Below are 13,874 nucleotides of genomic sequence, written 5' to 3' on the forward strand. Positions count from 1 at the left end.
AATTACTCCCCCCCACCCCACCCCTGTTTTGGCCACACTGTATGGCTTGCGGGATCTTATTTCCCTGATCAGGAATTGAACCCCGGGCCACAGCAGTGAAAGGGCTGAGTCTGAACCACTGGACCACCGGGGAAATTCCCAGAAATACTTACTTTCATGAGACAAAAAACTCAAGAGCACAGTACACAGCAGTTATTTATTTAAATACTTGAAAAGGTCAATGATGGAAAAAATAGGTTTATCATGAGAGTTTACATTCATCAGATTTATTTTACCATTTAAAAAAGTGCTGCTTCTAGGTTATCCTAGCCAGATATAGAACAATTCATGACACATGCAGCTACTGTAATATACTATAATAGACACAGCCATTATAGAACAATTTACACTTTGGGAGGAAACTCAGTAGTAGTAACGGTGACCGTTTATTTAAACTAAAAACATTGATAATATACAAATCTGTTTTCTCTTTTGATTGAAAGGGCTATAAAATTCAACGTACTGACAAAGGAAGCAACATAATCACACGAGTGACACCTCTGCTAAGTGCCTTTAGCTTCCTCCTTCCTTAGAGGAGAGCCTCACGTTCAACCACACAATTTTTAGACTGCATGATGACTTCAAGGCTGGCCTACCATAAGGGACGGGACCGAAAGAAATTCATGTTTTTTAAAAACAGAGAGAAAATGGCAAATTGTGCCTTGTGTACTCAAAGTACCCAAAGATCATTCTGAGTAAATGTGAAATAAATAAGTGATTGATGAGTAAAATACAATCCCAGAGCTGACTTAAATCTAGGAGAGTGAGCCAGCTGAGCACTAACAATACCATGTCGTAACGTCCAGAAACATCGCTTCTGGAACTCAGTCTGGGAGACCGTATCTTGCCTGAATATGTACATTATTTACAAAACATTCCCTTTTGGCCTCTGAAAGTTAGCCGTTTTAGTTTGGCTGTTAAGTGGTTTCTTTCATATGCTAGCCAATACTGCAGTTATAACTATCATTAAAATACTCTTATGCATGAATTACAAATATTAATAAAGTAACTCTGCAATGTATAAATATCTCAATATTTCTAGCGGAATTTAAAGCATTCAGAATGTACATAAAAGTATTTGTTTTTGGTAGGGCCAGTATTTTTTTTTTTTAATCATCGCTGTTTCAGTAATGCTTTGTACATGGCAAAGCCCAAAACTGCAAAAACAGTAGCACCAAAACTTGCTCGAAGCCAAAACGTGGAGCTCTTGAGGTCAGCTTGTGTCACGTGCCTGTAGTCAAAAAATATAATTAATGTTTAAAACATGATTAGTATGAAAAAAACAGTTATGTGGACAGTCTATTTTTAGGGAAGTATTAGCACACTTGTCAGACTAATTGCATACAGTAATGGTCACCAAAAGCATTTGTCAATAAGGCCATATGTACACTGCTTAGAATGTCACTGTCTTAAGACATACTGCAGACATTTGGGAGTAAACAACATCTAAAATGTTAAAATTTTCTTCACAAGAGAAATGGAGAACTTGGACAAATCAACCTGCCACTTTTTAATACCAGCATGGTCCTTCAAAATGAGAGGTTAAGGCTGAAACCACACAATTTTGAGAGTCAATTTCATGGAATCTCCTGTCCCCAGGAACCAAAAGCTATCTTGTAAGCAGTTAAGTGACAAGTGACAATACTTTTCTAACAGCAACGCTTAAAATCAACTTTAGTAACACTGAGTCCCATAAAAATTTACCAAAAAAAAAAAAAAAAAAATCCCAAAAAGGAAGGGGGAAGATTTAGCAGTTTGCATTAATTTGGTTACTGCTGATTAAACAAAGAAGAAGAAACAAACAAACCAAACTCTGGTATTAGTCAGACAGGCAGTGACAATGGTACCAACCAAAGGACATAATGTAACATGATGGACTGAAAGGTAAATGACACAAAGGAAGCCATATTATGCATGACAAGAACAAGGACAGCCTGTACCACAAACTGAGTTTGTGAGCATGCTCAGTTAATAACACTGCTAAGCACCCTCAAGGGTCTCAAGTATGACAGCTTACCATAGAGAAGATTAAGCTTCAAAGAAAAAGTTGGAACATTTTATTCAAGTGTCACTGAAGGTTTAGTTAAGTGAACATAATTGAGGTGATATAGAAAACTTACAGGATTAAGAGTTTAGAGAAACTGCCTAGGTTATTTTACAACTGAACTAATAAACAGATTTGAAGCAAGAGTCAGACATCATTAAAAGGCCAAGACACTGACACAAGCAAAAGAGTTAAGAGCCAAGAATATATAAACTGTACAAAACTACTCTGCCTCAGTAACAGTCAAAAGTGAACAATCAGATTAGTTATCACACAATGCAATCTGTACGTCCCTAAGAAGCAAGGCTGTCGTACAAGCAGAGTGCTCCATGCCTTACCACCACAGAGAAACAACACACAGCACTCCAACTCCTTATCCTCCCCAGTTCCTATTTAAGAAAAGTCACTCCTTACATAATCATCATGTTACAAAGCAAAGTGATAACACAGATTCATGCTACCTTGCAAGTTAGTTCTTCCAACAGGCAATATTTCATTAAAAAGAAAAAAAAGAGTTAGGGAAGAAAATACTTAGGTTTTTTAGTTTTTTTTTCCAGTTTTTCCAATAGGAAAAACTCCAACATAGCCAACCCCACTGGTTGTGGGAAATGTTACCTGGCTTCAAGAAAAAGTGGACCGTGAGATGACTCCATGAAGATGGAATCTTCTACAGAGCTGACGGCGTGCACCTGGTGAGTAATACTGCCTTCGTCGTCTGCTAACAGCATGGCACCCCACTCAGCTACCCGGGCTCTTAACCTTTTATACACATGCATACAGTTTGCAGTTCACAGCACAGCTCACAAAAGAAGGGGACTGAAAGTAATATCTCTTGATTAAACATCCCACACATAAACTGAGTTGCCATCCTATTATATGATGCATCTCATGATTTCTATATTTAAAATGAATGTATCTGCTAGAATATTGCCAAACTTTGAAAAAAAAAAAATCTATCTATATATACTCTTTTAAAACACTCACATACCATGCAGGGAAACCTAAGGCTGTTATATACCTTCTCTATGTATCCCCCAGAGGCTGGTTCTTGGTATATCTGAAAGACTAAGAGAAGCCCTGGGAACTAATACTACAAACAGTACTCGACAATATTCGGTGACTAGAAGTACTTACTCAAAATGAGACTAACAACTATTAGTCATGAAGTTGAGAGATACTTCTAATTTCTGATCACTAAAAACTACAAACATATATCTATAAAAAAAAAAAAAACAAGAGAGTAAAACATCCCAAACTCTGGCTGTCATGGTCCTATGACGAGTGTTTCGGAGTTGACAACTCCGAGTCAGCAGAGATGTAGAGGACGGAAAGTGAGAACACGGACTCAAAGCGCGCCAGAGTTCTGCTTCGGCTTTGGTCTCTCTGTGATTTTCATGCATCTTCACGAACAGAAAATATTTTTACACTTTTTTTTTTTTACACTTAATTATAAAGTAAGTGTAAACGGGGTTAGGATGTTAGCTATAGTGACATTAAAATCAGTGAAAATAATTTCTTATAAATATTCTTCAAGTATGGAATCTGTTAACACAGCTTAGCTCTCCTTGCTGTTGCTGTAGTTGTGTGGCCTTTTTTTCCTACACTGCATGGCATGTGGGGTCTTAGTTCCCCAACCAGGGATCGAACCTGCAACCCCTGCAGTGGAAGCAAGGGAGCCTTAACCACTGAACCAGCCACGGGGGAAGCCTCTCCTTTTGTTGTATTCTGAGAAGTAGTTCCATTCATGAAATAATATATTTTGCCTGACTTTATTGCTTAGCTTTCTTTTGCATTTCCAGATAGTAATTATTACTTTTCCCTAAGCTATAGTATAGCCTTCAATAGGCAAAACAGCGCTTCATATTTATAGACGACAAACAATATAGATACATGTTCAATATACAGCTAGTTTAAATCTCAAGGGAACCATTAACTTATAAAGTACATTTCAATGACTCCACTGATGTTACAGTAGTTGTTTCAGATACTTTTAGACATGGAAAACTACTTTTTAGACAGAAAGCTACTTAAGAGAATTATTTTATGCTTTTACCATATGCATTTAAAAGCTACATTAACCAGGCTCTATTTATAAGGAAAACACATTTATAATGGATGGCACATTTGCACTGCCTGCCTAACAACACCTGAATAGACAAGAGTGTAATCTTAATTGTACCCCATTAAGTGTGAAGAACTGAGCCATGCTTGTCATTTCAGGTCTCAAGCAGAAGCAGAGCAACAGTTTCAAAAAGCTGCTTCCTAATTCATGCCTAAACTCAAGCAAAAAGCAATTCTTCCACAATTCTTTCCAAATGACTCATATAAAATATCTTAGAATAAATTATAATGTCTTACTGTATGTTTTTTCTTAAGTTTTTTTGGCTATTAAAAAAAGTAATATGAGCACATTATATGAGAAAATGAAAGTAGGAAGGAAAAAACCACTTAAGAGTCACCTAAGGCAAATAATTAAAATTTGTGGTATTTTCTTTTAGGCTTTTTTCAAATGTATTTCTTACATAGCTGCAAACACAATGCGTATAATTTATATATTTTATATCCTTTAAATATATTACATAAGGTCTTTTCCATGAATATAGAAACATCCTTTTAAATAGCTGCATTGTATTTTTATTGGTGGCTATTTCCATTTACAGATACCTGTAACTAAAGTGATAAACACTATTTTACATAACATTTTCCACTACATTTAAAACAGTTTCCTTAACATACCTTCCCAAAATGAAAATTACAGGGTCAAAAATGTGTGTGTGTGTGTGTGTGTAAAAAGGTTCTTTTTTTTCCCAATCTATTGATATACCAGAATCACACATTTCCCTATTTTATGTGGAATAAAATAATTTAGGTTCAGCAGTATCTCTTTTTACAATATAAGAAATAATGACTAAATGGTAAAATATAACCTTAATTAATCATATAAAGCTTGCTAGAGCTTTTGAGTTCTTAGGCAGAGAATCCCTGTGTTCTGAATGCTGGCTTTCTGGCTTAAAAGTGCTCTGGGCCCATATGTCAATCAGACAACAAGCGCTCTTTGATCCAAGAGTGGAAGCAAACCAACAAGTTTGGACCTAGGTATTATTAAGGCTGCTACTTAATAAGGCAGAAAGAAGGAAATGTTTCCAAAATTCAGGCAATAAAGAGGTAAATTAAAAACTGTGTGAAGGTCACAGAAGGTGCGTAACGATGGACTAAAATTCCTATGCACCTTTACACAGAATGCCTTAAAGAAGGCATACAACATGCTCCAATTAACTGCAATTTACAGCAAATATAACAACATGAACTAAAATCTTTATGGGGTTCAGTGTATTTAACCAATAATAAAGGGAATGTTATCAATTGCAATGTTCAGAATCATAGAATAATCAAATCCTTTATAAAGGGCTCAACGGAACTAAACCTATTCCAGCTATTCCCAAGTAGGTATTTTTAATTTTGTTCTCTATAATGTGTTACAAGACTTTACATATGAGGTATAAAAACTATACAGGCATACCTCAGAGGTATTATGAGTTCAGTTCCAGAACACTGTAATAAAGTGAATATTGCAATACAGTGAGTCAGATGAACTGTTTGGTTTCCCAGTGCATAGAAAAATTATGTCTATGCTATACTGTGGTCTATTAAGTGTGCAATAGCATTATTACTAAAAAAAACAACCATACACATACTTAATTTAAAAATACTATAAATATCGCTAAAAAAATGCTAACGATCACCTGAAAATGCAGTTACCACAAACCTTCAATTTGTAAAAACCACAATATCTTCGAAGCACAATAAAGCAAAGCACAATAAAATAAGGTATGCCTGTACTGCAGAGACCTAAATGTCTGCAAAAATTAGAATTTGAGGCAGGAGGAGAATTCAGAAAGGTCCAGCTATCAACTAATCTAGCCTTAGATTGCAGGCTATTATGCAGTGGAAAGAAAAGCTCAATAGAACATACTCAAAAGCAGTGAAGTTAAGAGACTCTGGAAGAGTAGCTTCCACCCAGTCACTTTTATCAGTCCTCCCATACAACTTCTCAGAAATAAATTTGAATTTCATATTTTTTATTCTTCTATCTCACCACTTCACCCTTCCCAAACAAGGTGTGCAAAGGCACTAAAAATGAATAGTCTCTTAGTATTATAATTCTTTTCATACATGTATCTCAGGTAAGCATTTTTAAGTTAATACTATGAAACAGTCTATGCAACTGTAATGCATGTAAACCTAAAGTTAACTAGGGTTTACAGATATCATACATAGCTTTTTCCTATTTGTAATTACATATCCCAAATTGAAAATTATACTGAGGTCATCGAAACTATAGTTAAATCTTTTGTTTTTAAACTTAAAAAAAAAAAAGTCTCTGGATCTCCCTGCTTTTCTTCCTCTCCCTGCTTTATGTTTCTTCCTGGTGAAGTAGTTTTTTATATTTATCTCTAATAATAATGCCATTACTGTTAATTATAGTTTTAATAATGACAATTCTCCTAATTGAACAATTCATACCTAGCAGGTATGAAATATTTTAATATTTCTCAAAATAGGTTAAGAAATCAAAATATAGTGTTCAAGGAAGACGAACTGCAACACAAATCGTAAGAAAGCTGTTAACTGAGCATGCCTAAACAGTAACAAACTTAGGAAAAGGACACAGGTGTGCAACGTCAAATGCTTCACCAAGCATTAGAGGAATAAAAATTCACAGATGACTGTAAATACATGGGAAATAAATAACGTTTATATGTTAACTACTGATAAAGGTTGGAATAAGCAAACTCTATTCTGTCGTGTCCTTTAAAATACTAATCAAATGGCAAAAAACTTTTAAATTATATGCAGCAGCAGCTTACTTGGCAAGAATCTATAACACAACTCTGGTGCAATTTTAAATGCATGATCATGTATATGCATTCAAATTCAAAGAAAAGCCTTGTAAGGACCTTTCATATAAGTATAGACGTTTCATATGAAATTAAAACAGAGGATGCACTTCCTTAAAATGCAGTATTTTACTGTAACGTGGCATCTTACGGACTCTTATATTCCCAATGGAATCTCTGTAACATGAAGATTTCTAGGAAACCATCCTCTTTACAAGGCAATCCTGTGAAAGGCAGTTCATTTTGGGGTGACAACTGTAAAACACCTTTCTTCAAAAATAGAGTTCCTATATTAAGTAACATGACTTTAAGAGATGTGGAGGAACTTAGGTGATTAGTAAAGTAATAGGGCAAATGAAGTAAGTCATTAATGAATGGATTAAAATAAATGTCTCATGTATCCAAATTTTAAAAATACATTAAAAAGCAGAGTAAAAAAATACATGGGTATGACCGTCCATCATATTCAGTGCGGAGCTACACACTGTGTTGCTGAAGTAAAATACTATTACCAAACGTAGGAAGTAATAGGAACAAACAATCTGTAAAAGAAATAAGAGAACCAAAATATGTATCAAAGAAAACTACACCAAAATGATAAATTGTAAAATAAACAATATGATTAAACTACAGGTTAGAAAAATGGGAGGACTAGACACTGAAACGCAGCTGGGAAAAGGATCAAGGGGAGTTAAAAACATGACTAGGTGGCACAGACAGACAAATCAAAGTGAACATCTAAAGGAAGGGGCAATTAAAGTGCTGGCTAGAGTACACTGCACACTAGAGCACGCTGCACACTAGAACACACTGGTGCACTACAGTACCCTGGTGCACTAGAGTTCACTGCACACTAGAGTACACTGGTGCACTAGAGTACCCTGCACACTAGAGTACCCTGCACACTAGAGTACCCTGGTGCACTAGAGTACCCTGGTGCACTAGAGTACCCTGCACACTAGAGTACCCTAGTGCACTACAGTACACTGGTGCACTAGAGTACCCTGGTGCACTAGAGTTCACTGCACACTAGAGTACACTGGTGCACTAGAGTACCCTGCACACTAGAGTACCCTGCACACTAGAGTACCCTGGTGCACTAGAGTACCCTGGTGCACTAGAGTACCCTGCACACTAGAGTACCCTGCACACTAGAGTACCCTGGTGCACTAGAGTACCCTGGTGCACTAGAGTACACTGCACACTAGAATACACTGCATACTAGAGTACCCTGGTGCACTAGAGTACCCTGGTGCACTAGAGTACCCTGCACACTAGAGTACACTGCACACTAGAGTACCCTGGTGCACTAGAGTACCCTGCACACTAGAGTACCCTGGTGCACTACAGTACACTGGTGCACTAGAGTACCCTGGTGCACTAGAGTTCACTGCACACTAGAGTACACTGGTGCACTACAGTACCCTGCACACTAGAGTACCCTGCACACTAGAGTACCCTGGTGCACTAGAGTAGTACACTAGAATACACTGGTGCACTAGAGTACTCTGCACACTAGAGTACATTGGTGCACTAGAACACACTGGTGCACTACAGTACCCTGGTACACTAGAGTAGTGCACTAGAGTACACTGGTGCACTAGAGTACACTGGTATACTAGAGTAGTACACTAGAGTACACTGCACACTAGAGTACTCTGCACACTAGAGTACACTGCACACTAGAGTACACTGGTGCACTAGAGTACACTGCACACTAGAGTACCCTGGTGCACCAGAACACACTGGTGCACTACAGTACCCTGGTACACTAGAGTACACTGCACACTAGAGTACCCTGGTGCACTAGAGTAGTACACTAGAATACACTGGTGCACTAGAGTACTCTGCACACTAGAGTACATTGGTGCACTAGAACACACTGGTGCACTACAGTACCCTGGTACACTAGAGTACACTGCACACTAGAGTACACTGGTGCACTAGAGTACACTGCACACTAGAATACACTGGTGCACTAGAGTACTCTGCACACTAGAGTACACTGGTGCACTAGAGTACACTGCACACTAGAATACACTGGTGCACTAGAGTACACTGCACACTAGAGTACACTGGTGCACTAGAGTACACTGCACACTAGAGTACACTGGTGCACTAGAGTACACTGCACACTAGAATACACTGGTACACTAGAGTACACTGCACACTAGAGTACACTGGTGCACTAGAGTACACTGCACACTAGAATACACTGGTGCACTAGAGTACTCTGCACACTAGAGTACACTGGTGCACTAGAGTACACTGCACACTAGAATACACTGGTGCACTAGAGTACACTGCACACTAGAGTACACTGGTGCACTAGAGTACACTGCACAGTAGAGTACACTGGTGCACTAGAGTACACTGCACACTAGAGTACCCTGGTGCACTAGAACACACTGGTGCACTACAGTACCCTGGTACACTAGACTACACTGCACACTAGAGTACCCTGGTGCACTAGAGTAGTACACTAGAATACACTGGTGCACTAGAGTACTCTGCACACTAGAGTACATTGGTGCACTAGAACACACTGATGCACTACAGTACCCTGGTACACTAGAGTACACTGCACACTAGAGTACACTGGTGCACTAGAGTAGTACACTAGAATACACTGGTGCACTAGAGTACACTGCACACTAGAGTACACTGGTGCACTAGAGTACTCTGCACACTAGAGTACACTGGTGCACTAGAGTACACTGCACACTAGAGTACACTGGTGCACTAGAGTACACTGCACACTAGAATACACTGGTGCACTAGAACACACTGGTGCACTACAGTACCCTGGTACACTAGACTACACTGCACACTAGAGTACACTGGTGCACTAGAGTACTCTGCACACTAGAGTACACTGGTGCACTAGAGTATACTGCACACTAGAATACACTGGTGCACTAGAGTACACTGCACACTAGAGTACACTGGTGCACTAGAGTACACTGCACACTAGAATACACTGGTGCACTAGAACACACTGGTGCACTACAGTACCCTGGTACACTAGACTACACTGCACACTAGAGTACACTGGTGCACTAGAGTAGTACACTAGAATACACTGGTGCACTAGAGTACTCTGCACACTAGAGTACATTGGTGCACTAGAACACACTGATGCACTACAGTACCCTGGTACACTAGAGTACACTGCACACTAGAGTACACTGGTGCACTAGAGTACACTGCACACTAGAATACACTGGTGCACTAGAGTACTCTGCACACTAGAGTACATTGGTGCGCTAGAACACACTGGTGCACTACAGTACCCGGGTACACTAGAGTACACTGCACACTAGAGTACCCTGGTGCACTAGAGTACCCTGGTGCACTAGAGTACACTGCACACTGGAGTAGAGCAACATCCTCTAAAGCAAAATCATCCAAAGCAAAAGTGTGCTGAAATTAGAACAATAAATGCTTAATAGACTAAAACCCTGGGGAGTTCAAACCAATAAGCCAGTCCACTCCTACATAGTTCATTTTAACACCTTTAGATTTAAGAGGTATTTATAACTAAAATATAATCACAAGGTATTTTTCTCCAATGACGTGATTTGCACGGTTTGAAATGAAAGCATTGCTAAAGAATGCAATCATCTGGCCACATACGAATCACCCTCCAAATGTATTTAAATTCAAATAATTCCAGCTATTCATAAATTGTTCTCAAGAAAAACATAAACCTATCCACATCTAAAGGCTGAGACCATAATTACCCAAGAACAAAGTCACACGTCAGATATGTAGTTAAACCAATATTCATTCAATTAGGGTTGAAAGAAAAAAAATTTGTATTACTACTTTCTACTTGAAACATGTCATCATAGTCAATTAGCTAAAAACAAAAACAAAAAAAAGAAAATTTTTTCTGGTCAAAGACAGGGGAAACATGGACAATTTCAGAAATGTTGGAACTGTTGAAACTGCCTAAGTGTAAATTAATTAATTTGACACAGATCTTCTCAGATCAGGTTTAATATTAGCATAAGGCACTAAGGTCACTGAAAATATAATCAAAGTTTAAAAAATTTTAACATAATATTTAGAAACGTATTTAAATACATGCCTAGATCTTCACATTTGTATGATATTTTGCCCCAGATCACAGCAGGATCCTATCTAATGCAGGTACTTAAGTACTTAAATGAATAAATCAAAGTGGTGGGAGAATGACATAAGGGGAGAATATGGGCCCAAACATGTATTATCTAGAAGTAATTTCTATTTTGGTGATGAACATTTTTATTAGCACATTAAAACAATGTACTAACTTGAGAACAGCATGCATATACCAATATTTGTATATTAATTTCTTTGCAGACATTTAACAAAATTTTTGCCTTAAAGGAAAAATTTTTAATTGTTTATTTACACATCTCAATCAAATGCTAGGCACAAAAGATTTCTAAATCCAAAGACCTGAGACTTATTGAGTAAGAAATCCTCCCTATTGAATGAAGAGTAAAAAATTCTTGTATGACTTTTACTCAATTACTAAATCTCTTTTTCCATTTATGTAATATTAAGATATACCTGGCTCAGCAAACCAATGGTGAAAAAAGTGGTTCCATAGAAAGTGGTTCCATTCTCACTCCACCAATGAGATTATTTTTCAAGTTTTTAAAGAGAAAGGAGTAAAACTATGTGGGGTGTTTGTAAAAGGCATTTTCATTCCTTGCTGCTGCTAAGTCTGCTAAGTCACTTCAGTCGTGTCCGACTCTGTGCGACCCCACAGACGGAAGCCTACTAGGCTCCCCCGTCCCTGGGATTCTCCAGGCAAGAACACTGGAGTGGGTTGCCATTTCCTTCTCCAATGCATGAAAGTGAAAAGTGAAAGGGAAGTCGCTCAGTCGTGTCCGACCCTCAGCGACCCCATGGACTGCAGCCTTCCAGGCTCCTCCGTCCATGGGATTTTCCAGGCAAGAGTACTGGAGTGGGGTGCCATTGCCTTCTCCGTTTCATTCCTTAGGTGTACTTATTTTTTTTATTTATTTTTGGCCTGCATTTTCACAACTCTAGGCTATGTCTTAAGACTGAAGTTACAAACTGGTGGCCTGCAAACATGTCTTCTTTGTTCTGATTAATACTTTAAATTTTTAAAATTTCATTGCTTTCATTTAAACAGCAGGAATTTTCATATAAAAATCCCGACATCTGATGTCAGAGAATCAGAAGTCCTGGCAACATCACACTTGGACAACGACCAATAGCTGGAGCTGAGACACGGCTGCCTCTTTCAGACAGGACCTGTCATTGTCCCCACCTCTCTTACTTCTCCTTGGCCACCTTCTTTCATTAACATGATCCATCCAGGCCCTGTAGGCATTTCCATTTTTGGCTTCCACCCTTGCCTACCTCATCTAACAATCCTTTCGTGAATTCGAAGAAACTTCAATATGGAACTCATAAATTTCCACTGGACTTCTAGAAAATAAATTAGTGAAATACCTACTAGGAAAGAGGAAGGAGTTCTTTGAAAAGTGCAGGGGTTCCCCTCCTCATCTTTTTCAATCTTTCCCTTCTTGATTACCAGATGTAAGTGATGTATGCTGACATTACCATTAAATTATTTCTAGTTTATAAGTAGGCATGACAAAATGTACTGATTCTTCTTCAAGGATCACTATACAGAGCAACTTATGATGAGCAATCTCATCCAATAATGCACACCCAACCTCTTTCACTGGGAAGCTGACTAAACCAACCTAAAACTAAAACTGTCACTGAAGATGCAGACAACAAATCAACCTGCAATTATGTATAATCGAGAGCTTCTAGAAGGAAACAGATGGTTTATGATCAGCAATTATTAGGAGCCAGGGTAAGTTCATCAAGAATAAGACACCAAATAGATGTCACTTTCTATTTCGATAAAATTAACACATTGGTAGATCAGAGGAATGTGGTAGAAATTGTAATGATTTCAAAAGAGCTCTCCATGAAATTTCCTGTAAGATAACAAGGTAAAACATGGGCTGGATAATAAAATATTTTTAATTGGCAGAATAATCTTTCCCCCAAAATTCTGAATCTGTGTCACTGGGAAAAGAGTTCTCTAGTAGAGCACTAAAGGGTTTGCTGGCTTGACCAACCTCACTCTCTAGTCGCTGGGTATTCAACATTACTTTTTATCACTAACTTGAAAGATAAAAAACATAGCTACCAAATTTGCAAATAACACAATGCTGAGAAAGATATATAATGGGACAAATGACAGAAACAATGTCTGAAATGACTGAGCTAGAACAAATGGACTGAAAAGAATATGACATTTAATAGAGAGATATATGTATCTGCAGTTAGAGTCAGAGGGCCAACTAAAAATGTCAAAGACACAACTAGGGAGGAGGGGACACTGCTTTCATAGCACTTCACAGGAAAAACAATCTGATTTCAGTTCACCCCAAGATTAATACACATCCACAGTGGGTTGGGGCTTCTACACAGTGAGTTCATGCAGTAGACAGGTGCTGTCCTAACTGTGGAACATGACTGCCCACCGTTACGGAAAGTCAGATTACACTTGAAGCACCATTCTCCATTCTCAGGGGCGCTTGTTAAGAGGTACTCTGAACACCTAAGGGGCTTTCAGATGAGGGAAACGAGAAATGATGAGGTCACTAAACCGACTAAGTTAAGAAACAGCTGAAAGAAATGGGGATGTTCTACCTGGAGAAGAGAAAATTAGGGGAGACATGATGGCCGTCTTCAAATGTCTGAAGGATTGCTATGTTGAAGAGGGAGTAGAATAGTCGTATGTTGTTCTAAAGGGCAGAACTAAAACTAAAGGAGAGAAAGTTAAAGGGCAATCATTTTAGTCAAAAAAAAAAAAAAAAGCAAAAACAAAAACCTTCTCCAATGAGGAA

General features: G+C 38.2%; 1 protein-coding gene across 4 annotated transcripts in view; it reads right to left on the bottom strand.

Annotated features, from left to right (window-relative positions):
- Positions 1 to 292: 292 nt before the first annotated feature.
- RHOT1 (ras homolog family member T1) overlaps positions 293 to 13,874 on the bottom strand; it is a 64,481-nt gene continuing 50,899 nt past the window's right edge. For 2 of the 4 annotated variants that reach the window (XM_052658918.1, XM_052658916.1), the window contains one exon: positions 293 to 1,270. In XM_052658918.1, coding sequence (XP_052514878.1) covers positions 1,153 to 1,270 — 118 coding nt within the window. In that variant the 3' untranslated portion in view covers positions 293 to 1,152. Of the gene's footprint in view, positions 1,271 to 2,698; positions 2,843 to 7,403; positions 7,524 to 13,874 lie in introns of those variants that run through there. The other 2 variants (XM_052658914.1, XM_052658917.1) reach the window with 2 other exon arrangements.

This window comes from Budorcas taxicolor, chromosome 19 (assembly GCF_023091745.1).
Source record: "Budorcas taxicolor isolate Tak-1 chromosome 19, Takin1.1, whole genome shotgun sequence".
Lineage (NCBI taxonomy): Eukaryota > Metazoa > Chordata > Mammalia > Artiodactyla > Bovidae > Budorcas > Budorcas taxicolor.